This window comes from Falco peregrinus, chromosome 3, assembly GCF_023634155.1.
Source record: "Falco peregrinus isolate bFalPer1 chromosome 3, bFalPer1.pri, whole genome shotgun sequence".
Lineage (NCBI taxonomy): Eukaryota > Metazoa > Chordata > Aves > Falconiformes > Falconidae > Falco > Falco peregrinus.
The window spans coordinates 15038602-15064788 of NC_073723.1; the positions used below are offsets into that span (position 1 = coordinate 15038602).

The 26187-nt window shown below is 47.2% G+C and overlaps 1 protein-coding gene across 24 annotated transcripts in view; it reads left to right on the plus strand.

Moving 5' to 3' along the window:
* The window catches only part of SCRIB (scribble planar cell polarity protein), a 116208-nt gene that overhangs the window by 75340 nt on the left and 14681 nt on the right, over window positions 1-26187 (plus strand). For 2 of the 24 annotated variants that reach the window (XM_055799301.1, XM_055799308.1), the window contains exons 28-39: window positions 365-421; window positions 1181-1264; window positions 7977-8042; window positions 11339-11389; window positions 12002-12043; window positions 12905-13033; window positions 14764-14871; window positions 18198-18245; window positions 18485-18650; window positions 21312-21480; window positions 22999-23088; window positions 23403-23591. In XM_055799301.1, the coding sequence (XP_055655276.1) occupies window positions 365-421; window positions 1181-1264; window positions 7977-8042; window positions 11339-11389; window positions 12002-12043; window positions 12905-13033; window positions 14764-14871; window positions 18198-18245; window positions 18485-18650; window positions 21312-21480; window positions 22999-23088; window positions 23403-23591 (1199 nt within the window). Of the gene's footprint in view, window positions 1-364; window positions 422-1180; window positions 1265-5576; window positions 7918-7976; window positions 8043-11338; window positions 11390-12001; window positions 12044-12904; window positions 13034-14763; window positions 14872-18197; window positions 18246-18484; window positions 18651-21311; window positions 21481-22998; window positions 23089-23402; window positions 23592-26187 lie in introns of those variants that run through there. The other 22 variants (XM_055799305.1, XM_055799307.1, XM_055799319.1 and 19 more) reach the window with 19 other exon arrangements.

Consider the following 26187-nt stretch of genomic DNA (forward strand, 5'->3'; position numbering starts at 1 on the left):
GGTGTAGCTTGTGCTTGGTGGGGGCTTGAGCTTCCTTCGCTTTTCCCTAGGATTGACCCTGCTGAGGATCTTAGAGACGTCTGCTCTCTTCCCCTCGTGTTGTGGCACCCTGTCTTGTGTTGTACAGGGTGTCTATTCCCATCTGTTTGCTGGCCATAATTGAGGTTATGCAGAATTCCAGCTCCTCTTTCTCCAGGCCCAACGTATGTGCTGGGTTTCTGCTTGCTCTGTCCTGGTGCCAACCCTGTTCGTGCTCCTTTGTCCCCCCTCTGGAGTTACTGCCCAGCATGGTGCTGACTTCTTTCCCTCTCTCTTTGCCTGTGCTACTTGGATGCTGCTCTGACTCTGTCCTGTCTCATGGAAGGAGTGGATGCGTAGGGAGCGGGAGGCAGCCACACAGCAACTTGAGGAGGAGGCAGAGGTGAGGAGCATGGTGGGAGGGTTGGAGAGTCACAGAAAAGGGATGCAACTGGACTTGAAGGCCGGAGAAATTGCTAGAAGTGCACATTCCCCATAACTTACGTTCTCCACCCCCACCCTCTGCACCCCCACCCCCACCCCCCAAAAAAAGAAAAAAGACTTGGGTATAGGAGAAGATACCAGAAATTAAGAAATCTGTAATGTGATTGAGGAAGGAATGGTGGAAAACAGTGGCTAGAATTAGAAAGGCAGACAGAAACACAAATGCAAAGCGAAATCAAATGAAATTATACAATGAGTGTGAGTTAAGGTTGAGAAAAGATACCGTAGAGGAATTGTACATTTGCACTGCCAGATGTCTCCAAATTCAGACTGGAAGCCTTTCTGGATGCTATTTGGACAAAACTGGTATGTATGTCATGTTCTCCGCCCCCCCTACAAGGGAGTGGACATGTGCAGGTGGGGGCAGGAGGAGTGGTGGGGATCTGTGCACTAGTGGGTGACCAAGGGCCCAGAGCAACGTGTTCCCTGCAGGATTTCTCAGGCCCGCCCTCTGTCATGGATCCCCATGGTTGCGTTTGGAACAATTCCAGGTTCATTTTCAGGCAGTGGGGAACTTTCAGCAGTTTGGAGATAAGGCCTTGCTTATTACTAGGGGTGGTGTCCTTTTAATTGCTCTTTCTAGTTGATTTAGTTGACTGCGGGCCTGATCTCTTCCTGGTGTTTGTGTTTTTTTGCTCTTCCCCTTGCCCCTCTCCAGAATATCACCAGTGAGCCTTTGAGACTGGACTATCGGACCCTGGCTGCTTTGCCCAGCAGTGGCTTACAGAGAGTCAATCGCACTGTAAGTGAGGGGCTGTTGAGGTGTGGGTCCATGCGTGGGGGAAGCCGTGGTTCTGTCACTGCCCTCTCCTTGTGCCCTGGTGTGAGAGATGACAGTGCTCTCTGCAGAGGAAAACTGGGAAGCAGAACTGTGGTAGCCTTTGACACTGGAACAGGAGGTAGCCACAAAAGAAAGATTAGAGTATGGAAATAAGGAGAGCAGAAAGCCAGGTCGCTTTCCATTTTGGAAAGGGAAGCAGCCTGCATAATTGCCAAGGCACAGGAGCGTCTTGAACAAGGCAGAAAGAACAGCCCAGCAGGAAAGAAGGGTACAGTGAATTTGTCATGGAAGGAAGCAACTCCTGAAAGCTGCAGAGGAGGGAGGGGAAAGTCCTTCCTGGCACAGAAGATGACAATGTTGCGTGCACAGCTAAGTTGTAAATTCATTGTGGAATGGTGTTTGGAGAGGAGGAGGGATGCAGCGTGCTGATACCAAAAGTATTGACAGAAAGTCAAGATCCAGCTAGGACTGCAAAAGTCGAAGTGGCAGTGATTACATATCATGACTTAGCCCTGATAAGGGATTCTCCTGCCCGTGACCTGCATTTCAGTCCCTGATAAGTAGTGGCAGCTCAGCCAAGAGAAAATCCAGGTTTCACAAACTTCACAGATTACAAAGTCTCTCCTGTGTTGTTTAAAATCTCACCTCACCTCTCCATCTTTGCTTCCTTTGTTCGTGTTTTATCTTCCTTGCATCGTACCTGTTCCACCGCGTTTCTGCCTGCTCCTTCACACACATCTTCAGTCTTCACCTCCATTCCTTTCCTACTTTTGCAGCAAGACGACTCTGTGCTGTCATCATCAGATTCTGCATTCCCATTCTGTCTTTTCAGAATCATCTCTTTTACCTTTACTGCTTCCACTTCATTCCATCCAGACAGGTCTCCTCTTCTATTAATCTGTCCTCTTGTTGACTTCAGGTCCTCTTGCTTTTCCGCTTTCATGCTGATCAAAGCCCTGCTTTGTCCCCAGCTTTGTCTCGTTTTGTTCCTCCCCATACTCCCCAGCTTTTGGCTTTTCTCTCCCGGCTATTCACACAGAAAAGTGTTACCAGGAAAAGATTTAACGTATTTTTAGCCTGTCTTAGCGTAACTTAGTAGATGGAAACAGGGGGAGAGCCAGCCCCATGCAAGCAGCTGCCTCTTTGCTGGACAGCCCTAGTGTCGTCCAGAGCAGAGCAGCATTTGAGAACTTGTGCCTTAGCAGCCTGTGTCAGCCCAGGAACGCCTGGCACTGGAATGTGGGGCTGAACACGCTGGAATGCTGGGGTGTATGGGCAGCATCTATAAATGTCCCATTTCAGGGGAAGGGCCAATTGGTGCCCATGTTTATCTTTTTCCAGCTGTCATTTGCCCAGCCCTGTCTTAGCTGTGTTTGAAAACGTGTGTCTGCCTAGATCATGAGTACAGGGAGATACGGGCTTCAAGGACAGCAGGGTTCTGGTGTTCCCTCAGGAGCTGCACCTAGCCTGTTTGGTGGCTGCCTGGAAGACTCACACACAGATCGGTCCAGCCAGCAGAAAAGCACGCAGTTCAATTAACAGATTATTAATTCAGATCTCCAGACACTCTGAGTGGATTAAGATGACTAATGCTATTGCCCAGTTCCTGTATTTTTTTTTTTTTCCTTTCTTTCCTGTCTCTAGGCCAGCTTGCTCATTACATACATTCTCCTTTAAACAGTGTCTACATATCTTTTGCTGCCATATAGTTCCCTGCAAGGGAGTTGTAAGGCCTGCCTGCTGTTCTTCACACTGTTGAGCAGGAGGACGTGCAGACCTCTTGTCACGACTGCTGTAGATTGTGGGTGGAATTTGTCATGAGGATTCCCCAAGAATTGCCCCTAAAGAAGGGGGCAGATGGTTGTCTGTCTTGGATTAATCTGTATTGCTGCACATTGGTCCTTTTGCGAGCAAGATTTAACAGAGGCTTACTGAGATGCAAGCTTGTTTTATTTGTATACTTTTAAAACCCCAACTGAAAAATTCTGGTTGAAAGCTGCACGAGAACACTCATCTCAGCGATGCCCTCTGGCTATGCTGGCTTCCCAGTACCTTGATGTCTGCAGAGTTCCCAGTGCGCTGCCATGTCTGGATACTGCCATCACAGTAATAAAAGAGCTATTATAGTCTGTCTTCTGCATAGCACAGGCTTGAAAACCATCCCCATGAATGACTGCATCTAGCCACAGCAAAACATTTCCAATCCAGTGTTGCCTTCTAGACTATAAGAAGTGAAGATTTTACATCTGTCATTAGCATGTCACCATGGTTAATTAGTTAACAATCTGTACTTTCTAGTCTGAATCTGTTTCTCATCAATTTCTTGCCCTTGATTCTTTCTCTGTTCTTGTTCATTAGATTTAAAATTAGATTTGTTTCAGTGTCTGGGGCAAAGTGATGGATCAGAACTGCAAATGCATTTCTTCTGTATTTGCCTTGGAGGATGCAGGGTAAAACATGATTGTCCTCTCTGCTAGACCAGGGAGTGACGGAGGCAAGGCTGGGAGAAGCACACTGCATTGCCAAAATCTTCGCTTGCCCAAAATAGTAATTGTTGCTTGTCTGATAAAAATAGCCCACTGTGAAGTAGAGGGAGCGAGGCATCCTGCACTGGAATATACACTGCTGCAGCAGAAGCACTGGAGATTAAAGCGTGGGGGAGATGAAGCTAAGTTCCGGTCATGTCCATGAACAAAATAGGGACTGAGGCTCCCTGTGGACTATCGGACTTCATGTAGTCTTGGTGGGATGCCTATCTCTGCAGTACCCTAAAAGTGTTGTTTAATTTTTCCCTTTCTGCAAAGCAAGGTAGGCCTTGGTGGTGGGATTCACCTGGAACCTGGCTTGGTCAGTGTTCGTGCTCTTCTGCATGACAAGGGAAAGTGGCCGTGGTGTTGAAGGGGCCTGGCTGTAGGGTGGACAAACCCACTCTGCAGTGGTGGATCGCTGGTAGCAGTTTAATTACAGCATCCCCAATGAACAAACAGTGTTCATGAAAGTTCTTTTTGCCTGGCATAACTTTATGTGCACTAGAGCTTTTGCTAGTGTAGTTTATGGCACTCAAGGAAAAGAAGGTTGGAATTTGTGGTGTGTGGGTTTTTTTTACGCTGGGGATTTTTGGTAGGGTTTTTTTACGTTGGAAAGTCAAATAGCTACAATAGCAAAATTTCCAAGGGTAGCACAGGCTTCGCTGTCTGAGGAAATACGATATGGGCCAGGGCTCTGCCAGCCACTGCTTTAGGTTAGGCTGGGGTTGAGGGGTTAGGGGAGGGCCTCAGAAATTCCTGAGCCTCTCAGCTGCCATTGTAGTCACCAGCCCACCCAGCCCTTGAGAGCTATTTTTGTGAATGCTGCCATGACACAGGAGTTGGAGAATGTGCTCTGAGCAGAAGAGGTCTTTCTGCTCCCTGGCAGGCACTTGGATAGAAGGAGATTTGATCATTGCTCTCTGATTATCTCTGCTTCCCTGAAGAAGGCTTTGGCCGGGGTAACAAACTCTGTTTTTTAGTATTAGAAGAGGAAAGGTCAGTGCTTCATTTTGGATGGGTGCAGTTGAGCCTAGGCAGAACTGGAGCCCTGTTTCAGTCCTGCGTTCAGTAAGAGTGCACAGAGGGATCTGTGCTCTGTTAGCTGTTATTTAGCTCCCTGTTACTTCTTGGTGTGTATTTTGATGAAGTGGGGCCGTAAAGCATCTTTGTCTGTGCAGGTGTGATGGGAAGGCAGGGGGTAGAAGATATGGTGATAACTGTGTAACTGTATGGAAATGGATTGGAGCGAGGGGAGAGGTGTTACGGGGCGTGACATGACAGTGCTGGAACTAGTTGAAAGCATGCTGGGGTGAGACAGTTGGTGTTTGGCTGTGTGGTGGTGGAGTTGAGTTGAGGATGTGCTGCAGTGAGATGGGAGAGGATGTGTGCTCACGCGGGTTTGGGCAGTCAGTGTTGCTAGAGAGCAGCAGTGTTAGTGGTGAGCTGCTGGAGTGCAGGCTGGAATGTGTATGAGAGCTGGCAAAGTGCAGGGAGCACGGTTGTGCCTGTCAGCTACTTGGTGGATGTGGTGCATGCTGACAGCAAGGTCCTCTCTTGGAACTAGTATTCAGGATCGCAAGATAGGTGGTAGAGTAGAAGAGAGGGAAGGGATGGTGGTGTGGGCGTTAGTAGTGGAATTCTTCTTTCCCCTGTCCTTCAGCATCAGCAGCTGCTCTGTGTTTTCTCCTTCCTCTCCTTTACTCCATTCTCCTTATTTCTTTCTGATCCTTTTGTTTTCCTCTCAGCTTGTTCAGTATAATAAGGCCAGCTCCAGAACGGAGGGCGACTGCGCTATGCTGTCCCTGCCAGTGGCGCAGGACAGCCGGGATCCATACCCAGAAACAGCTGCAGGCCTGACCATCGGAAGCGTGGCCAGCCTTCCTCGGGATCCCGCACCACCTGACAAGTGCACGAGCGGGGCAGAACAGCCCCAGCTAGACAAGCAGGATCCCACGGGTTGCCCCTTGTCCCGGGACCAGATGCCAAAGACGCCAGAGCAAGAGTGTCTGATCGACTCTCAGCCGATCCTCTTCAGTGAGAACCCCTTTGTGGTGGCTAACCGCAGGGGGAAGGCAGCAGGCAAGGCTTGCCTGGGGGGCCCGCCCCTGGGCTATGGCAGGGGGGGAGTGCTGAAGACCAACCTTTACTCCAAGGCAAGCGGTCCCACGGCATGCTGTGTGTGGCATGCAATCACGCAGTGAAGGCCACCTGCCTTCTACTAAACCTCCGCGCATGCACCGGACCCCAGATGCCGGCCAGCACGAGGCCTGTGCGGCGGGGGCTGGTCCCACCTAACACATGTGCTTCTCCAGCGTTGCGTGCGGAGGCTGTCAGTCGCTGACGGTCGGTGAATTGTCTTCCAGCCACTAATGCACCCCAGCCATTGCCGAGTGTGCATGCTGCTGAGCCCCTCTTTGAGGGGAGGCAGTGACGTCAGGCCCGACTTTCCTGGTGTCTCTCTGGGTGGGCAAGAGCCAGGCTAGGAGCAGCCGTGTTCCCTGTCCGCTGTGGTCGTGAGCGGGGAGCTGACGGGGCTTGTAGGAGAGCGGCAGCGGTGTCACGCTTCTCTGGGCCTCAACAAACAGCTGCTTTTAGACTTCGGAAAACCAAGAGGCGGTACAGCTGACGTAGTTCATCTACAGCCCAGGAGCATGCTGTTCTTTGAAGCGACACATTTCAGTATATCTAGACTTCCAGATTTCAAGGGAGAGCTTTGCTTTATGCTGTGGGAAATCTGTATTGAACTTTCTCACAGTCGCACAGGAAGCCTGTGGCAGAGCAAGGGCTGGACCCAAAAGCTGGGGTGATCGGCACCACACCGCTCTCCCCTTCCTCCTTTCTCAGCCTTTTGGGAGGTCTGAGAAGCAAAAGAGCTGCTAACAAACAGACACGCACACACACAGAGAAGAAAAAACCAACCAACAAACAAAAAACCACCCAGCTGTAGTTCTCTTAGATGTTTTTAGCCTAGTTCCTTGGTGAGAACTTTTTTTCTACAGATGTGTAGGCAGATAAAAGCATAAAGCAAGGCATGTAGTTGAATCTCTATAACCTCTCAGTATATTAAAAGTCAAAGGCTGGTTTGGATGTTACAGATAGCCAGCTTTAGAGTTCAAAAGATCAAAAAAGCGGCGGTCACAAAGCACTGACCCTTTTTGCAGGCAGACTTTATGCCAGATCAGTTAGCATCACTCCGGAGGCAGGTGTCACAGTTAGCTGGAGCTAATCTAATTCCACCTTGCTGTCAGAAGGGACCGGTTCCTCCCGCCTCTGCACGTTCTCCTGTGTGCTGACACCAGAACTGCAGCACTCATGTGTCAGCTGGGTTAGGGAGCTGAAGCCCCTGAAAAAGTGTGTTGTAGATCAGCTCCTTCCTTGGGGTTGGTGCATGTGCAGGCACACGAGGGGATTTGGATAGTCGTAGCTGGAAGCAAGGTAAGCAAGAGCACTCTTTGCAGCGTTTCCATCTTTAGGCATCTACAGTACTTTTTTAAACCGTGTTCCTTAATCCTGTGGACAGGCTGTAGGTAATTACTGGGGCTCTGCTCTCTGGTTCTGCCTGTTGGGGCTGGCTGTAGGCTGGCGCAGCCTGAGCGTTGGTGATGCTATTTTCCTGTGGAAGGGGCAAGAGCCCTGTCTTAACTCTGCTCTGGGCTACTCCTGAAGGTCTTGCTGGTACAGCAACAGCCATGGATGTGGCTGGGGATGAAGCTTGTCTCCTTTTAGTTGGGAGTGGCTTTTTTTGCTTGGTGTCTGTACAACGGGAGATTTGCCTAGGCTGTCGTCCAGTCTGTTGAGGGCTAAAGAGAAGCTGGGGGGTGAACCGGGGAGGATTCCCAGGGATGTCTTACAGGGCAGAAGGCTTTAACCAGATTCAGTTGGCCTTGCAGGGCATTTGGATATGGTCTCCGTTCCAGTGTTTAATGTCGTTCCCTTGCTGTTTCTAGCACTTCTTGCAAGTTTCTGCCATGTGATGGCTCCTTTTGGGCCCAATGCTAACTCTGCTATCTCGCGGCAAGGTGGCCCATAGCTGGCCTCAGGCTGGGTGTTGGTGGTCTCCCTGGCCTCCTGGTCATATGGCTAAGGGAGGGGCATGGAAGTTGCTGCTGCACAGTAACTGTTTAGCTTTGTCTTCTCTCTTTCAGGCTCCTGCTGGCGAGTCTGGGACAGGAAATTCCAGGCGTGAAACGCCCTATTCTAGTAATCAGCAGGTGAGACTGCCCCCCGGACAGGCAATACGGGAAAAGGCCGGGAGGCATGCGTCCAGGGCAAGCAGGCAGAAAGGCAGAGGAAGCTGGGTATGATTTCCATCCTTGAGTGTGATACCTTTGAGATGGAGGGGTATCCGTCACAGCAGGCAGCTAGAGAACTAGGGGAAGAAGTCTGCTCTTTCACAATGTCTCAGAGACCCGGGAGTATAATTAGCTAGTCATAAACTCAGTGGGAAGTTATTGCTCTGAGGGGTAACTTAATTTGTGGGGTAGTAAGCAGGGGAGTACCTAGGCTGACTGCAGAATGGTGGTTGTCTGTCTCTCTTGAGAATGGCCTCACCAGTGCTTTGTACATTTAATTCTGGCAATCGGTATGTCAGAAGAAATGGAAAATTCAGGATCTGGAGAATCATCTCGAGTCTGTAAACCCGTGCTACTCAGTCTCCCGAAGAGATCCCTAGTTCTGTTTGTGACACTGCCAGCGAGCCACATCAGCTGTTTGGAAGAAAATCAAAGGATCCTGCAGCAGACAGTTATAGGTTAGCCTACCCTTAGGGAATGATTTTCTAAAGCTCTTCGGTTAGAGGCCAGCTTTCACCCTGAAAATGAGAAGTTTCTTTATTTGTTGTAACTTTTGATATTTTTTTTAATTATTTTTTTTGTCAGCATTACTTATTCTTACTAGCCGTTCTTATATCAAATCTCATCTTTTCTTTTAAATCTTGCTAAGGCTTTGATCTCAGTTTTCACCCTGTGGCAGTAGGTTTCACAAGGTAGTTGAGCCTTTTGAAGTTAAATACTCTTAAATGGATTTTTTAGATTTTCCCTTCACAGTCATTACATGTTATTGTTTTTTATATTAGCGTACTGGATTGAACTGAAAATTGTACTTTGTACTCCATCTTTAGTTGTTTTGTGTCTGTTGCATTCCTTTTGGAGTGGAACTGCTCTCCAACTATTTGGTCCCACTATGGCACTTACCTGATCTTTACCTGAGTCATTTCAGTTCTCTAAGCTGGACAAAAGCGGTCTGCTTTTTTGCTAGGTCAGTTCAGCTTAGTGAGATGAATTGCATCATCTTGGGGTGAGGTGACATTTAACACAACTCAGGAGAAGGGCCGGGACCGTGTGGCTGGGAGCAGTGAGCAGGTCAGTGAAGTTGTAGTGAGCAACAGTTCACTCCATCTTCTGTTACTTCCTTGGCCTATCTTGCATCTCCCTCAGTTCTTAGATCCTTTGAAACTGAGTGACCACCACAGTAGGATTATAAGATACTATTAATTTCAGTGCTTCCTCTTCTAGCTGCATATGTTTGTTTATTTGCTTTTCTGACAGCAGTTGCATACTGATTGGAGGTTTATTTTGGGGTGTTTGTAAGTTTTCCTTTTTACCACAAGTGCGCGTTTTCTTTGAGATTTTTTTTTTTCTATCTAGAAGGAAGTGGTGTGGCGATGATACTCCTCATTCTACAGCAGAAGGAGATCTAGAGATAAATTTGCTCTGTCTGTATCCTCAGCTGTCAGTTGAAAAAGAAGCTCAAATCCCAAAGGGTGGCCATGTAGCTGCTCATAGAATGATTTAGGATGAAAGGTCTCATCTAAGACCATGCTCAGAGGAGGTCCAATTAGATCAGGTTACTCAGGGCCATGTCTGGTGAAATTTGGAACACCTAGAGATGGAAAGTCTGCGTCTTTTCTAGGCGCCAGCTCCAATAATTGACTACTATCATTGTGAATTTTTTTTTTTTTTCTCCAAACTTGTGTTTGGATAGAGTGTCCCCTGTTCCAGTTTGTCATAGGCAACTTTCATAGTACCCCAATGCTTTTGTTTATCAGTGTTCTGGCATTGGAGGCAAATGTCCTTGCCACTAGCTACCCTCTGGCTATAATGCCATCTGCTCTTCTAACTCGGGATGGGCTTGCTCAATGCTAAATTGTTTGTCTTCAGAGTCTACTGGTTTGTCGTTATCCAGCTCCTGTGGCAACAGTGACCTCTTTGTCTTCTCAAGCAGTCATCGACCTGATAGTGGGAACTTTCCAGGTGAAACCGTTCACTCTCTCCTGTGTAGGCTCTGAGAAGAATAAACAAGCTCTCACTAATGCATTTTATGGAGTTAAGAGCACCCCAGAAGCATTTTTGCAGATGCATCTGTTTGCCTTTCCAATTTTAAGTTGAATGTCTCAAATTCCCAGTTACGTAGACTTGCTGTAATTTGTAGTCTGTTCTGTCACTTCAGGTTTTTTGTGTCATGAATTCTCTGTAGCTTCAGCAATGTATTGAATAATCTATACAGCTTTTTCTTGGTTTTCTCTGTTATCTCTCTGTTCGGAGATGCATATGCCATGAGAGATCCTATTAATTTCTTGAAGCATTTGTAGCCAATTTCATGACTTTGTCCTTTATTTTAGTCTTTTAAGGCCTTCAGCAGGTTTGCTCGCTGCTTTCAGTTCTGAGATCTAGTCTGTGTGTCAATTTTGATAACCTTTTCCTTACTTGGTCTGTGGCTGTTATGAATTAGTGACTCTGGCAGTTGTTCTTGAAGATGCCTTGGTGCCACAATGCTGAGCGTCTTGCTAGTGGCGTTCTCAACCCTGCATTCTGTACCTGAGCTTTCTGTCATATTTACATGATTTAATACTTTCTGGATTAGAGCCTTCCACATCAGTCTCCTGCGTGTCAGGTAAGGTTGTATCTGGTAGATTTAGTTCTCTCTGGACAGTGAATGTTATACAAAATGGAACAGATCCAACACGTAATACTGGAGGACACAATCGCTAGCCTTGTGGCTTGTACATTTTCTAGGAGTTCGGGAGACTTGACCTCCAGGTTGTTGCTCCACATTAGAGGTTCCAGAGAATTGTGTATCTTAATTCTCTGCCACCATCTATTTTAAATGTAAATTCTTTGCTTTTGACATCTTGTAGTCCAGCCAGAATGTATAGCCTTATTTCAGAGCTCTCAGAGAATTACTGGGCGAAGCTGAATCCTTTGTCCTGAGGCTGACGTCGCGATGGTCTTGCCTGGCCTTGACTTCTGCAAGCTTCTGATGGGGGAGGAAGCAGGCAGGGGGAGGATGGAGGTTTGTGGTGGATCAGTCTGTACGTGCCAAGGAGGGCAGAGGGGCTTTCTCCACAGCAGAGAGCAGGGAGCTGTGTGGGGACACTGACAGCTCTGGGTAGCTCGTCTCTGTGCTGGGAAAGGTGCTTGTCTCAGCCTGTCACGCAGAAAACCCAGTCTCTTCGTTTTCTCTCCCGTTCTCTCCCCTGATGATCCTCCCTGGCATTACCCCTCTCCAGACGCCTGCAGCCCCTCGGCCTGCTCACCTGTCAGGCAGGGAGACCCGCTTTGTAAGTGCCCCTTGGTGTGCAGTGTGCGCTGCTGCTCCATGCTGCTCTCACCCAGCACCGCTGCTCCTCGTCCCTTCCTCCAGCTCTGCCTTCCCCAGTTCTTGGGCTTGGTGTGCACTGAGGGCTTGCTGCAGAGAGCAGCACCCAGGACGGCCAGGCCAAGGCATGAGAGGCTGTTGTTCCCCGCTAGCCACTGCTGAGATGGCATCTGTGAACGCTTCCTGGCAGAGAGGCTGTGGTGCTGATGGCTTTGCTCAGGCTCAGTAGCAAGCGCAGAGGGCAGGGGATGTAAACAAGGGCCAGGACCAGCTGAGCTGGAGCGGAGAGGGGGAGGATGGGGGGTCCGTGCGCAGAGGTGTGCAGGGGGAGTGGTGAGTGCCTTCTCACACAGCAGAGGAGCTGGCAGAAGCTCTCGCGGGTGGGCTCTGGACTGCTCCCCACATGCAGAAAGTATGGCAGGGCTTAGTGTGGGACTTGGGGCCTTTTGCTCATTACAGGGCGGGCAGCGGGGCAGGGGAGGAGTTGAGTTTTGTGTTCATTCTTTTGTGGAGCAGGGTAAACTAAAGGCTTCCTGTATGGACTCCAGATTTACACCTGTGTTTCTGTTTTCAGGCTTCCATTAACTTCATTACATCACAGGATGACAGCAAATCAGTAAGTACATCCACCGTGAGACCTTATTGTAGTGTCCCTATGCAGTCTCCAGAGCATAGAGCTTTCCTCTTCTGTGTGTGCTCACTTCCAGCCCTGCAAGCCTCACTGTTGGCTCTTACTCTGTCTTCTTCGGTCCTCCACTTATACCTGAAGTTTGTACAAATGCACTGTCTTAAAAATTGTCAGTTTGAAAACTTGATGCAAGTGTTTTTGCGGGTTTTATTCCTGTTTACCCTTACAACTTTCACTTGTGCAGTTCTTGCTGGCTTACTCAATTCCTGCTTCTACTCTTTTTAGTATTAGATGTTCACTTTCACCCAGCATCTAGCAGTGATGACATATAGGTCAAATCTCCGACTCTTGTCTCTGCTCTTCTATCTGCATTTCTAACTGGAGCCCTAGCTGGCTCTCAGTTCATTTTCATCCCCAGCTTTTGCCAATACCCATTCCTGGCTGATGTTTTGCTACTGTGTCTTCTGTTCATGATGCTTATGTTCTCCAAGCTTTGACATACTCATGCCATACCCCTCTGACCCTTGCAGTTGCTACTTGTATGCCAGATTCTTCCTTTGTCTCCTGGCCTTCTCTGCAACCCATTGGTCCTGTTGTGATCGTGACTTGTCTGAATCTCTTTGCCTGTCCAAAATACTTGCACTAGAGGCATTGTTCGGTGTATGCTTTAGTAGCTCTCCCAGTAATAAGCAGCAAGCAGCACAGCTGAGGAATTGAGCTCAGATGCATGAATTTGTCTTATTCACCTGCATGGCAGAGACATCTAGCTGCCCTAACTGCTCATTTCTCTTCTTTCTCTCCCCACACCCTTCCTGTGCCTTTCCCCCTGTTATGTGGTATTGACACAAGCAGACCAAGCCAGGCGTCATTCAGCCTCTTTCCCGAGTGCGACAAAATGCTGCCTCACGTAATTCGGAGGACGGGGACAGCCCCAACCCCTTCCAACAACCTGAGCTGTGCTTCAATATCCAGAACTCTGTAAGTGGCCTGCAGTTCCTTCTTGCTAAGCTATGTCTATTTAGGTTGCTATAGTGCGGCTGTTTCTGGTGGGTAGGCTGAACTCTCCCTCCCAGAGTGGATTTTGTAGTTTAAAGACCACACGCTGTAGCCAAGGCTGGTCTTGTTTATGCATCAGTCTGGATGCCCTGGGTAAGAACCCTTCACAAGCAGAGTCACAGACAGTGCATCCCATTTATTTTTTGAACATAGATGAACCTCGCCAGCCTGCCTTGTGTCTGTCTTCATTTACCCATTCAAAGAGTTAGTGTTGTTGCTGAAATCCCCAGAGCAGTTACAGTTCTAGGTCCTTATTTAGGTGTTGCATTCTGTTGAGCCATAAATCTTTTGGAACCTTTGTCTATCAACGTCATGCATCTTGGAACAAGAACCAATGCCATCTTGCTGATAATAAGTTTTATGATTTGCAAAATGATTGGTTTTGAAAGATGAATATTCCCTGGGCTGTATGTTGATGGGAGAGAAAGATGCAGGTATTTTGGTCTTTGTCATGACAGAAGCCTTGCATACCCGCAGTATAGTCCTTCTCTTTTTATTGGAGATTATATGACATGGTACCAAATTAGAGACCTGATTTGCAGACAAACAGCTATATGTAATCCATGTAGTTGGCCAAGATTCACACATTTTACAATCTCTTCTGGTCTTGGATGTGCTGTTTTTTAGCCTGTGCAGAAGGGAACATCATCAAACAACATCATTTAGCCTCCATCCAGGACAATGAAAAAACACAAACACCTAAAACTGAGTTAGTACAGTTAGAGGGATTGAAGGAATGAAGCAACTAAAGGGGATTTGTGGAGGTTTCATTTTCCCCCTACTCCCATTAATTTTTGTGATGCTTTGAGCAGATTATCCCAACTCTTTTTTCCTGCCAGAATGTGATAGGAGAGGTCACAGGGAAGATAGATAGCAAAAGACCAGCAAAGACAAGTGGTGAGCAGTAGGAGGGTCCTTTTAGATCTTATCAGATGTTTCTGAGTAAGTGGAATTCTGTGGAAGGAAAATTTGAGATCAAAAGCAGGTCTTCTCCAGATTATAGATCCCTGAATGGGTTGCCACTTTGGTTTAGGAGATGGTGACCATTAGCCTTGAAGTACGAAGTACACACTGGTTGTTTTCTAAACAGAAGTACAATAGCCACTGTAAAAAAAAAAAAAAGAGAATAATGGTTCCCCTCCCATGAAGAAGGCCCCTGTAGTCAGAAATGCCAGATAAATCCAGGGCTTGTCTTCTAATTTTCTAATAAACTAAATGTGGCTTGTTCAATCCAAAGTGTAGGGGTCAGAGTCAACTGTATAGGCTGTCTTATTCCAGCCCTGAAAGCCCACTGATGCAAGTAGGCATGTGCTAGTTGAATTGGGTGGAAATCCTTAAGGACTGTGACAACAACATGGCCCCTTGGCCAAGAGATCCATCACAAAATTCTAGTCCAAGTCAGTGAGGACCTGTACCACCAGAAGTATCATTCCTGCTCCATCCAAGAAATAAAACAGGGCTGTGATTCATGTGCTGCTGAGTATAACATGTATGCAACATGCTGCTCATGTTTCTGCCTGAGGCTGCAGGAGCTGTCCCTTACGTATTCCACTCTTCAGGCTTTGCAGGCTGAGAGTTGTGCTGTGTTTCCGCCATGTTTGGGTTTTTGTAACATCTGTGGTTATCTTTACCTTCTGTCTTTGTCCCTGTAGCAAAAGCCACCTTCACCACCCTCTCCTGACGAGATCCCCATCAATGTCAAGCAAGCATACAAGACCTTTGCAGCAGTGCCCTTGTCACATCCTTTGCTTGAGACACAGGTAACTGGTGCTGGCTGGGGGGGGTGTGTGTTACACAGCTGTACAAACGCAAGAGTGAGTATCGCAGGCAAGCGAGGGAAGTATGCGGATAGGAAGGAGGTAGTGATTTGTTTCCTCCAAATAAAGCTGTCTTGAAGGAGGGATGTGTTGAGGTCCCCTTGGAAGCTGGAGTCTTATTGATGCTGTGGATGGTCACCCTGCAGAATCCTGTCCATAAACATATCAGTTCCTGAAAGCTCATGGAATTCCATGTCACTGTTACTCTCCCCGAACGTTAGGATGCTGTTGCATAGCCATGCTGTTCTGATATTAAAGAAACTCTAAACATCCAGGGCCAGGCTAAACCTGCCTGAGGAATTTTTTTATTAGATTTTGATCTTGAACTTCATTGGAACTATCCAAGTTCTCCCCTCCCTTGTATTTGAATCATGGAACCGTTCAGGCTAGGTGAGGCCTCTGGAGGTCATCTGCCTTGGTCCTCCATGCAAAACAGGGCAACCTTGGAAGTTGTATGAGGTTGCTCAGGCCCAGTCCACTTGAGTTCTGAATTTCAAAAAATAGACATTCTGAGATCAGTGTGGGCAGTCTCTTCCAGTGTATGACGATCTTTGCTGTGAAGAGTTTTTTTCTGTATGTTTTATCAGAATTTCTTTTACCGCAACTTGTGCCTGTTGCCTCTCATCCTTTTGCTGTGCATCTCCAAGAAGTCTGACCCTGTGCTCTGTAAACCACCCCTCCCCCCCCAGGAAGTTGAATACAAGAATTAGGTCCCTCTCTCCTGAGCTTCTTCTTTTCCAGGCTGAACAAGCACAGCCTTCTGAGCCTCTTTTCAAATGTCATGTCCAGCAGCCCCCTAAATCATTTTGATGGTCTTCCACTTGACATGCTGCCATTTGTTAGTGGCATTCTTGTACTGGGGAGCCCCAGACTGGGCACACTGCTTTTCTAAGTGCTGAACAGAGAGGAAGGATTGCTTCCCTGGACATGCTGGCTCCACTCCAGCAGCCCAGTATGTGGCCAGCGCTTACTCTGCAAAGGCATTGTCCTGACCCATGTTCAGCATGCTGTTGAGACATCACCCATGCTGTCCTCCCTGCCTGTCCTTCCTGAAGAGCTTGTATCCGTGCATGGGAGCACTCCAGTTATGCGAGATCTGTGGAGCGATCTGTTTATAGACAGTCATGCTGTCACTTTATTTACTAGACTGAAGAAGCAGAACACTGTCCCCTTTGACACCTCATGTTTGGAAAGCCCCTCTGTTCTCTAAATTGTCTTACTGCTTTCCTTTTTGCTGGCTCTTGTCTGAATTCTTGCTGGCACATCTTGGATGCAAACAAGAGATCCTTTTTCACAGATTTCTTTCTACTGTGTTATTGTTTCTTTCTTTTTTTCTTTCTTTCTGCATCTTAATTGACAATACCTTTCCTTACATGTCAATAGATCATGCTCACCTTTTTAATTATCACACTATACTGGGAGCTATGGCTATTCCTGCAGTGGCTTGTGACAGCAACTTTGTGTTTTATCTAAGCTAATCCTGTCCTCCCACTGTCTACCTTGTCTTGTGTTGGTGCTCATCTAGCCACACACTGATCTGGTTTGCTAAATTAACATTGGTCACAAGTCTTACTTGAGTGTTTGTAGGGTTGATTTTTGGTCATTTTAGCTTTTTAGACTGATTTACTCAGAGTGGGATGACTGTCAGTAGAAGCTCAGAGTTGTTGTTGGCCAGGTCCAGGATGAGGAGGAAGTGGAACCTGTCTCTGTTGGCACCTGTGGCCTACCAGATGACCTAAGTTGATGAGTCAGGTTGTATCTTGTACGCAGATCATTTCTCCAGCTTCATAGTCTCTAGCTGGTGTATCCTGGTTTAAGGAACAACTACTGATCCTGAAGTAGATGACTTTGTATTTTGCAGTATTAAATTAAATTCTTTTAATCCTCTTCAAATCAACCTGTCATTCCAGGATGATGTTCCAAACTATTTTGAATTTTGACAATGCTAGTCCCCATTCAATGGAGTGGGATGAATGACATAATTTGCAGAGGTCTCAGACAAGTCTGCATTTCTGTGAATCTCTAGGCTGGTCTTTGCCATTCACAAATTTTATTCACACCTTCCTGGTTTCCAGGTCAAATTTGGCAGTGAAAATGTTAAGCTAGGTTGGTCACAAAACTGATCTTCGAAATCTCAGACAAATCTATACATTCTCTTTGTTTCAGAAGTTATTTATAAAGGAGGATATAAGATTAATCTTCATTGCACCTGTTCCATTTTAATCTCTTCTATTTATTTTTGTTTTAATTATATTCATACGTGAATATTTCTGTTGATATTGAGCAGACTGATAGCTCTGCTGCTGAAATTTTTTTCTCTGCTTCTTGATTTTAAGGATATATTAGCTATTTTTTAGACATGAACTGCCACCCAATTAAACAAGCAAATTAAAAATCCATGCTTGTCAGACTTGCCATTTCACAAGTCATTTCATTCAGAACTGTTGAACAGTGATTATCTTGTTCCTGCAGGTGAGTATATTGAGCTCTTAGGCTTTCTTCTGTGTTAGCAGCAATAATTTCTATTTGCAGACATTTGCATCTTAGCTAGAGTCTTTCTTTTTTCTTCTTCCCTTCTCTGTTATTGTGCTCCTTACTTAGGAAAAATTAAAACTTTCTGTTAGTTTTTGGAGTGCATTTGAATAAAGTTGAAATTGAGAGTAGTCACTACTTGCTCTCTTCTCATGGTTCCTTTTCATTTGTATAATTAAAAAACTTTCATATTTTTAATAGCTTTTTGGCAGTTCTCATTTTACCCTTACTGATTTCTGGTTCACAGGTGGATTTTGTGAATCAGTTTCTTTTTCTGCCCCTTTAGTTCTACTCATCCAGTGTTCTGTTATTTATTCTGGTAAATATGAACTTCTTTCCTTCCTGACAGTGTTTTCGCTTCTTAGAAATACATTTTTGATAGTTGCATCTTTGATTTAAAGAAAGTCTAAACCACTAAGCCTCCTGCATCTTAAGCTAAGCCCCCTACTCCAGTTCTTCACCTAGTTCCCCATGTTTTTGAGTTTCTGCCCTTTTAAAAGTTGTCAGCATTTGTTTCTGTTTAGCCCTCAATTTATCCTAAGTCCTTATTACTCACGAATGCTAAGCCTAAAGTGTCATAGTCTTGGTTTAATTCTGGGACTGTTCTGTGAATCAGTCCATCAGCTAATGTCTGGAACTGCTGCTGTTTATGTGCCATTGGTGACACTTGGCAGGAGGGCAGGGGTGGTGGTAGAAAATTTTCTTTTTAGAACGTGCCCATTTCTCTGTATTCTTAGGAATTGCCTGGTCAGACCAGCACAGAGAATCCCAAAACTGCCCTGGAGGTGAGTTGTGGTGGCTGGAGCTGGAAGTAGGATGGGGACTCACAGAGGATTCAGGCTTTCATGGCTGCGGATGTGGAGACAGGATCACAGCGTGGGCACACAGGGGGAGGGCTGGGGAGGAGGAAGAGGGTGTGGAGCACGTGGCTGGGGTGGAGCGCGGGGCATGTGCTGGGGGTGATGTGGGGACAGAGGTTTGGCTCGGTCGCTCTGTGTGGACAGTACTGGTGTGGCTCTTCCAGGTGGCCACGCACAGCCCCAGTGGGTTGCACAGCCCTGAGCAGAGATCCTTCCGCGAGAGGCAGAAGTATTTTGAAATTGAGGTGAAGCAACAGCAGATGGATAAGCCTCCCAAGCGTGTCTCCCTGGTAGGAGAGGATGACCTGAAGAAAATGAAAGAGGAAGAAGGTATGCTGGAATCTGCCCAAGGATATTTTCCCTGTTAAGTGAATCCTTTCTCTTTGGGAGGCATGAGAGTTGTTTTTAAAATGTTTAATAAAAAAGGCTATGCAGCATTACCACTTTGCAGTTATGGTAGACGGGTCAGAATAGAATAGACTGTTTCAGCTGAAGGGACCTACAGTGATCATCTAGTCCAACCGCCTGACCAGTTCAGGGCTGACCAAAAGTTAAAGCGTGCTATTAACAGCATTGTCAAATGCCTCTTGAACACTGACAGGCTTGGGGCATCGACCGCCTCTCTAGGAAGCCCGTTCCACGGTTTGACCACCCTCTTGCTAAAGAAGTGCTTGCTAATGTCCAGTCTGAACCTTCCCTGACGCAACTTTGAACCATTTCCAGGCATCCTGGTCCTGGCTCCCAGGGGAAGAGATCATAGAATCGTTTAGGTTGGAAAAGACCTTTAAGATCATCCAAGTCCAACCACTAAGATCAGCACCTCCCTCTCCACATCCCCTCCTCAGGAAGCTGCAGAGAGCAATGAGGTCGTCTTTCAGCCTCCTTCTCTCCAAACCAGACAAACCCAGAGTTCTTAGCCGCTCCTCACAGGACTTGCCATCCTGCCCTGTCACCAGCTTTGTTGCCCTCCTCTGGACACATTCAAGGACCTCAGTGTCCAAGTGGAGACAAGTGGCATTTCTCAGGGGTCTGTATCAGGACCAGTGCTGTTTAATACCTTTGTGGGCAACATGGATGATGGGATTGAGTGTGGCCCCAGCAAGCCTGCTGACAACGCTGAGCTGTGTGGTGCTGTCGACATGCTGAGGGAAGGGATGCCATCCAGAGGAACCATGACAGGCTTGAGAGGTGGGCGTGTGTGAACCTCATGAAGTTCAGCAAGGCCAAGTGCAAGGTCCTGCACCTGGGTCAGGGCAACCCCCAGTATCAGTACAGGCTGGGCAGAGAATGGGTTGGGAGCAGCCCTGTGGAGAAGAAATTGGGGGTGCTGGTGGATGACAAGCTCAACAGCACCTGACAATGTGCGCTCGCAGCCCAGAAGGCCAGCCCTACCCAGCGTGGCCAGCAGGGCGAGGGAGGGGATCCTCTCCCTCTGCTCTGCTCTCATGAGACCCCAGCATAAGACTTAATGTCCTGCTCTGCAGCCCCCAGCATAAGACTGACATGGACCTGTTGGAGTGAATACAGAGAAGGCCACGAAGATGCTCAGGGAGCTGCAGCACCTCTCCTATGGGGACCGGCTGAGAGAGCTGGGGTTGTTCAGCCTGGAGCAGAGAAGGCTCCAGGGAGACGTTACAGCAGCTTCCAGTACCTAAAGGGGGGCTACAGGCAAGCTGGAGAGGGGCTTCTTATGAGGGCCTGTAGCGATAGAACAAGGAGGAATGGTTTTAAACTGAAAGAGAGGAGATTTAGATTAGATGTAAGGAAGACATTCTTTACGGTGAGGGTGGTGAGACGCTGGCACAGGCTTCCCAGAGCAGCTGTGGGTGCCCCATCCCTGGCAGTGCTCAAGGGGCTTGGAGCAACCTGGTCTGGTGGGAGGTGTCCCTGCCCACAGCGGGGGGTTGGAACTACATGGTCTTTAAAGGTCCCTTCCAACCCAAAGCGTTCTGTGATTGTATGATGACCTTCACATCCTTCTCTGGTGGGGCCCAGCACTGCACACAGTACTAAAGGTGAGCCCGCACCAGCGCTGAATACAGCAGGATAATCCCCTGTTTTGACCGGCTGGTTCTGCTGTGTTTGATGCCCCCCGGCATGCAGGTTGCCCTCTTGCTGCCAGCGCACGCTGCTGGCTCCTGCTGCCAGCCGGCACCCCCGGATCCCGTTCTGCAGGGCTGCTCCCCAGACGTTCCTCTCGCCATTTATACTTGTGCCTGGCATTACTTTGTCCCATATGTGGAATCCACCGTTTGTGCTTGTTAGATTTTATGCTATTCATGATTGCCCAGTCCCTCTGCAAGGCCTCATGTCCCTTGAGAAAGTCAGCAGCACCTCCCGGTTTAGTATCATCAGCAGACTTGCTCATGGGGCATTCAACTCCTGCATCCAGATGGTTGAGAAAAATATTCAACAGAGCTGGCCCTAGAATTGAGCCCTGAAGAACACTGGTTGCCTGCAAAGTGTTCTCTTGCCTTGCAGAGAGCAGCCTGGTCCCTTTTGTCCCCGATTCTCTTGTGAGCTATGTCTGCCTGCCTGAGGGTTCCCCCGCTCTGCTTCCAAGGGTGGAGACCCATCACCACCATTCCAGGCTTCGGTCCCTCCCAGAAGCGCGCAGGAAGATCAGACTCAACACATGTATGCAGATTTCTAGGGCTGCCCACTCTTGGGAATGGGGTAAAAGAGTACACACAATTTATACTTTGAGGATGAGGACGTTCAGCATGATGAACTGTCGGAAATCTGTTCCGTAGAGCATCCAGGAAGAGCATTCAGTGAATTAGGAAGGAGGGACTGAGGGACGGGTGTAGAGTTTGTTGCATCTGAACCGTTAGTGGAGTGGAGGAGAAACAAAGGCACCCGTGGAGAGGGTATGGAGTTAAACCACCACAAACTTGCAGGGACAACAAGCGTAAGGACCTGCCCGAGGTTGCAGCTTTGTGGGTGTTTCGCGAGTGCTTTTGTGGTATGAGTCTTGCCTTGTTTTGGCAGCTCGAAAACTGCAACAGAAACGTACCCTTCTATTGGAGGAAGAGGCAGAAGAGGATGAGATGGTAAAACAGGTGCCTGAGATGAGCATGCAGTCCAGTGTCATCATTGAAGGAGTTGAGTACAAGATCGAGAGACTAAACGGAAGGAGTGTCCAGGCTCCAGCAACTCGGTAAGACAAGATTTGTAGCTCGGTACCACCCACATGTCAGAGGTGTCCCGGTATCAATAATTTTCAGGCAGGACAGCTTGGCAGTATTTCTTCTTTGGCATAGAAATGGGCAGGCTTTTCCAGCTCGCTCTTTCAGAAGAACATCTCCTTCAGCTGTGCACTTGGGTATGTAGGGATGTTGATTTTCAGAGACAGCTGATTCAGGATAAGCCCTGATGCTGAACCTACATCTGGGTTTTTTTAGGCTTTTGTTTCCCGGGTTCTCCTGGACTTGTCCTCCAGGTTGCCTTGATGTTCTTTTTCTAATTCTGAGGCATAGGTTGCAGGAGAATAAAGCTGAAGCTGTCCTTATCTGACTCTCTCTTCTGAGTCTTTGGTACAGACTTCTTCTCTTTACAAACACTTTTACTGTTAGTCTTACAGTAGCTGAAAACACTTACCCTGTCATTTTGAATCTCATTTCTCTCCATTGTTTCTGTCCAGTCTCTGCTGAGGAACTTCTCACATAATGAGTGCATTGAGACTTTCCACCTCCTGTGCTGACAGGGCAGCCCTAAGGAAGGACAGCAGCCAAACACAAACCAGCTGCTTGGGTTGATGTGAGGGGCTACTCGTCCCTGCTGTTTTCATATTGAAGTGAAGTTAGAGAACAGTAAGGCTGGATCCATCAGCTAACTTCCAGTTGCTTATTATTTATGCTTGAATAAAGGGGGTGCAGTGGAGTTGACTGAATTTGCGTTTCTTGAAATATTTTTTTGTCATGCTAGAACAGAAACTGAAATTTAATCAGAATCAACTAGAGCAGTAAAAATAAGGACTTGGAGCCGTGATAAACTTTCTCACTGCTGACTGAGCCACAGTAACTGTGTGTGTTCTTAACCCATGGAAAACAGGCTTGTGAGTCCTCCTTTCATTACATATCAAACCGAGCAGTGTCTGCATGTGCACAACTTGAGTGGGGATGGTAACTACAGCTCAGATGACCTAAAGTTTGCAGCAGTTCGGTTATGAGCACAAAGCCTCAGTGTGTCGAGCAGTTGCGCATAGAGAGGCTGCAATGAGAATCACTGTCCTGAGGTCACTCAGGATTTGTCCCTATCCCAGATGTGCATTCACTTCCCACCCAGGAGGGTCTTCCTTTGTTAACATTCATGCATATCAGACATCAGCAAAGGGAAAAGCTGGAAACAGCCAGGTTGCCCATCAGGTAATGGCAGCTGGAAAGAGCCAGGCTAGAACTGCAAGAACTTGGCAGCAAACACATTTGAAGCATGTGTGCGTGTGTTAGGGGATGGTTAACCTCCAAAATGTAGAACATGAGTTCTGATGTTAGCGTGAACATTTATGAAATCAACAAGGAAATGCTTGCAGTGATGGAGAAGCAGCTGTTGAGCAAAATCATTAAGGGTTGTGTCTTCAAACTGAACTAGTTGTTGCTTTCTGGGGCTTGGATCTGTTCCAAACCTTTCTTGCGTCTGCCACCCTGTGCTGTTAGCTGACGTGCTTGTTTTGCTCTAGGCCCTTTGAGGTCAATGAGAACAACAGTTCACAGAGGAATTCACTGGAAGAGGGAATCAAGCCTGAACAGAGAACCAACTCCATGTCTGGGTAAGTGGATCAGGCATGTTCTTTGCCTAGGAGCTGACAGGTGATGGAGCAGACGGCTTCTCCTTTTTAGCAGACATAGGGTGTAAGAGGAAGTTTTTTGTGGAGAAGGGGAAACTGTGATAGGAACCAACTTCTTAGGAGAAACTGACCTGTTTTATGTGTCCTTCCAATTTCCCCCAGTGATGTCCTTGGATTTGATACTTAACAGTTGACTGAGGGTGTCGGTCCTTGCCTTTTGATGTTGAAGACAGGCAGATAAAAGAGTTGTGGTGGACCAGACCAGCGTACCTTTCACTGTTTCTCTCTCTGCCCAGGTTGAGTCCATTATATCTTGGAGCAGGGGATCCAGTGGCACCTGTGCGGACAGCCAAAGCTGAACGGCGGCACCAGGAGCGATTGCGAATGCAGAGTCCCGAGCTGCTGAGCGGTCAAGAGAAGGAGCTTTCTCCAGCAGAACGTCGTGCTTTGGAGGCAGAGAAACGAGCGATGTGGAGGGCAGCACGGTGAGGCAGAAGAACCTTCGCTGTTCACTAGGCTAGTTCAGGAAAAGGGGACCTGCTGCATGTCTTTTGGATTAAGTGGTATTAAAACAGGGAACAAATAAGCCTTCCCGAGTCAGGTGTTTAGGGGAGGTTATATAGTTCTGTTCAAACAGTGCAAAGCATCTGCCGCTTGGCTGAGCTCATCTGCTTCTGACAGCTACATGGGTGAGGTGTCTCTTGTCTTTCAACAGCTCTTGCACAATCATGAAGACAGTGGAGTTTTATTAAAAAACCTAACTTAAACACCTTCATGTGACAGTGAATGTATTCCTTCCCTCTCAGCACACAGCTTCCCACCTCCTTTGTACCACGTGAAAAAGATGGTATTTATTGAAGCTGCAAGGTGACTTACTAAAAATGAAAAATGGAAAGAGTATTTCACGTACTGGGAAACTTGCCAAGGCCAAGAAATTAGCAAAACGAGGGCATTCTTATCCACACAAGCTGTTTCGTCAGCTATTAAGAGTGATTAAAAGTTGTTTTGAAAGATAGAGAACTTTCTATCTCAGAACTTAAGACCTGAAGCTAGTCCAGGCATTTACTATGTCATATAATTCCTTCCAAAAATTAGTCGAGCTGCTTCTATAACTAATTATAGTTTTCTTCCCATAATGTTTCTGTAGGAGGCATTCAAAGGACAATCTGAAACAGTCTCTTTTGGGGTTTGAATGAGAGCTTTTAGAGGAACAGGGCTGCTAGTGACTCATCCATGCCAGCCTCCTAGATATGACGCTGGAGGGATTACCGTGAGTTGTGATATCGCTTGGCAATTCCAGTGTTTGTGCTTAGACGTGGATGATAATGGTGCTGTTGTCTTCTGGGGAGGCTCTGAGGATGAAGAAATACACAGTGGAATCCTCAGTGAGAGCTGACTAATTATATCCAGGGCTTTGAGATACAAAGACTCATTGTTACTTGATAATGTATCAGACCTCCTTAGGGTTTATTTAGAGCTGGACTAATGTTCCTAGTACCAGGGCTTTTGCCCTTCAAAAAAAACTTTCTTGATATGCTCCAGCTCTTTGCCTTGGATGAATCCTTTGCCTGGTCTGTCTCAGCTGGAAATTTTCTTCTGACATGCTGCCTCCGTTTCACTGCACAGCCCTGTAATGTCAGAAAGCTGAACAGGTCACCGGAAAGCCTGTTTGTTACATGGAACCCTGATTTGGAAAAGATTGATTTCTGTCATCTTGTAGCACGTTTGTTAGACCTTTGAAGCTGGCCCTGCTTTAAACAGTTTTTGGATCAGATGACCTCCAGAGGTCCCTTCCAACCTGAATTAGTCTGTGAGTCTATACTTAGTAATCTCTCCTTCCCCAGCTCCCTGCTAACGGGGCTGTCTGCATACAGGCAGAGTGGTGAGTCAGGGTGGCAACAGTGTGTGCTCTGGCAGGATTGTTTCCACCCTGTACTATTGTAGTACTCTGTACTACATGCTTCAAAGACTGTGGGATTCTGTCCCCTGCTCTGATTCACTCAGTGTTCCACTGTATTTGGCATCCGACGCCTGTTCTAGTGGATGCTGTTTCCATGGTTTCTGTCACAACTTCTTAAGTGGCATCATTTGCAAATGGAAGTTCTGTGTCTTTATGTTAAGCCAGGAGCAACCCTTTTAAAAAAATAGAAGTGGAAGAGAATTTGTAAACAATGCCTGCCAAAACAGACGCATTGCCCTTGTGTTACAGGGCTAGAAGCTGCGTAGGTGTTGCGGAGCCAAGTGTGTGCTTACAAACGATCACGCAGAAGAGGCTGTCTGGGATTGAGATGATGAGATCCAAATTCTTGCTCTGGCATATTCTTTCTTACGACGTTGGACAGATGACCAAGGCCCTCTGTGCTGCAAATGCGTGGAGAGAGGGCTGTAATAGCACTCCTCTGTCTCACAGTAAAGCAACGAGCGTTGACTAAATAAAAAACTGACTGTCAGTATGGTGCTGCTTAAGCACCACAGTGTCATCAGGGGTAGACACCTTGCACAGAGTTGCTGCACAGTCTTTGCACCTATAGAAGTTCCACTGTTGTATTTGATCCAAGAAAACAGAAGTTGTCTGTCAGGCTTCTCCTCCTGAAAGCCAGCATCGCTGTGCTTGGAGAGGCAGTACGGACTGATCTGTCATCCCTTCCCCATTAAATACGCAGGATTTTCTCTCCCACGTGCCTCCACTTCCCATGCATATTTCCTCATACGATGGGGCAGGCTTTATGAGGTAATGTCAGCTCTGATTCCTCCTAAGCATTAATGTATCCAAGGAATAGGAGCTTTATTAGAGATGAGTGTAGGAAGGAGAACTATGATGTTGTCTGCACAAACCTTTGAAAGCAAAGCCATTCATTGCAAGGACATTGCTCTTGTCGCAGAATGTACACCACTTGCCTCAGGACATTGTGTTCTTCCGTGAACTTGTTACTGTTGCCAGCAGGTAAAGAAATCCTGAAAAATGCTGGGGGAAGGGGCCAGGATTCTTTCAGATGATCGCACGATTTGCTCCTTTAACATTACTGGTTTTGGGTTAGCTAGGATTTTGCTGAAATTGCTTAGGGCACAGTAAAAGTTCTA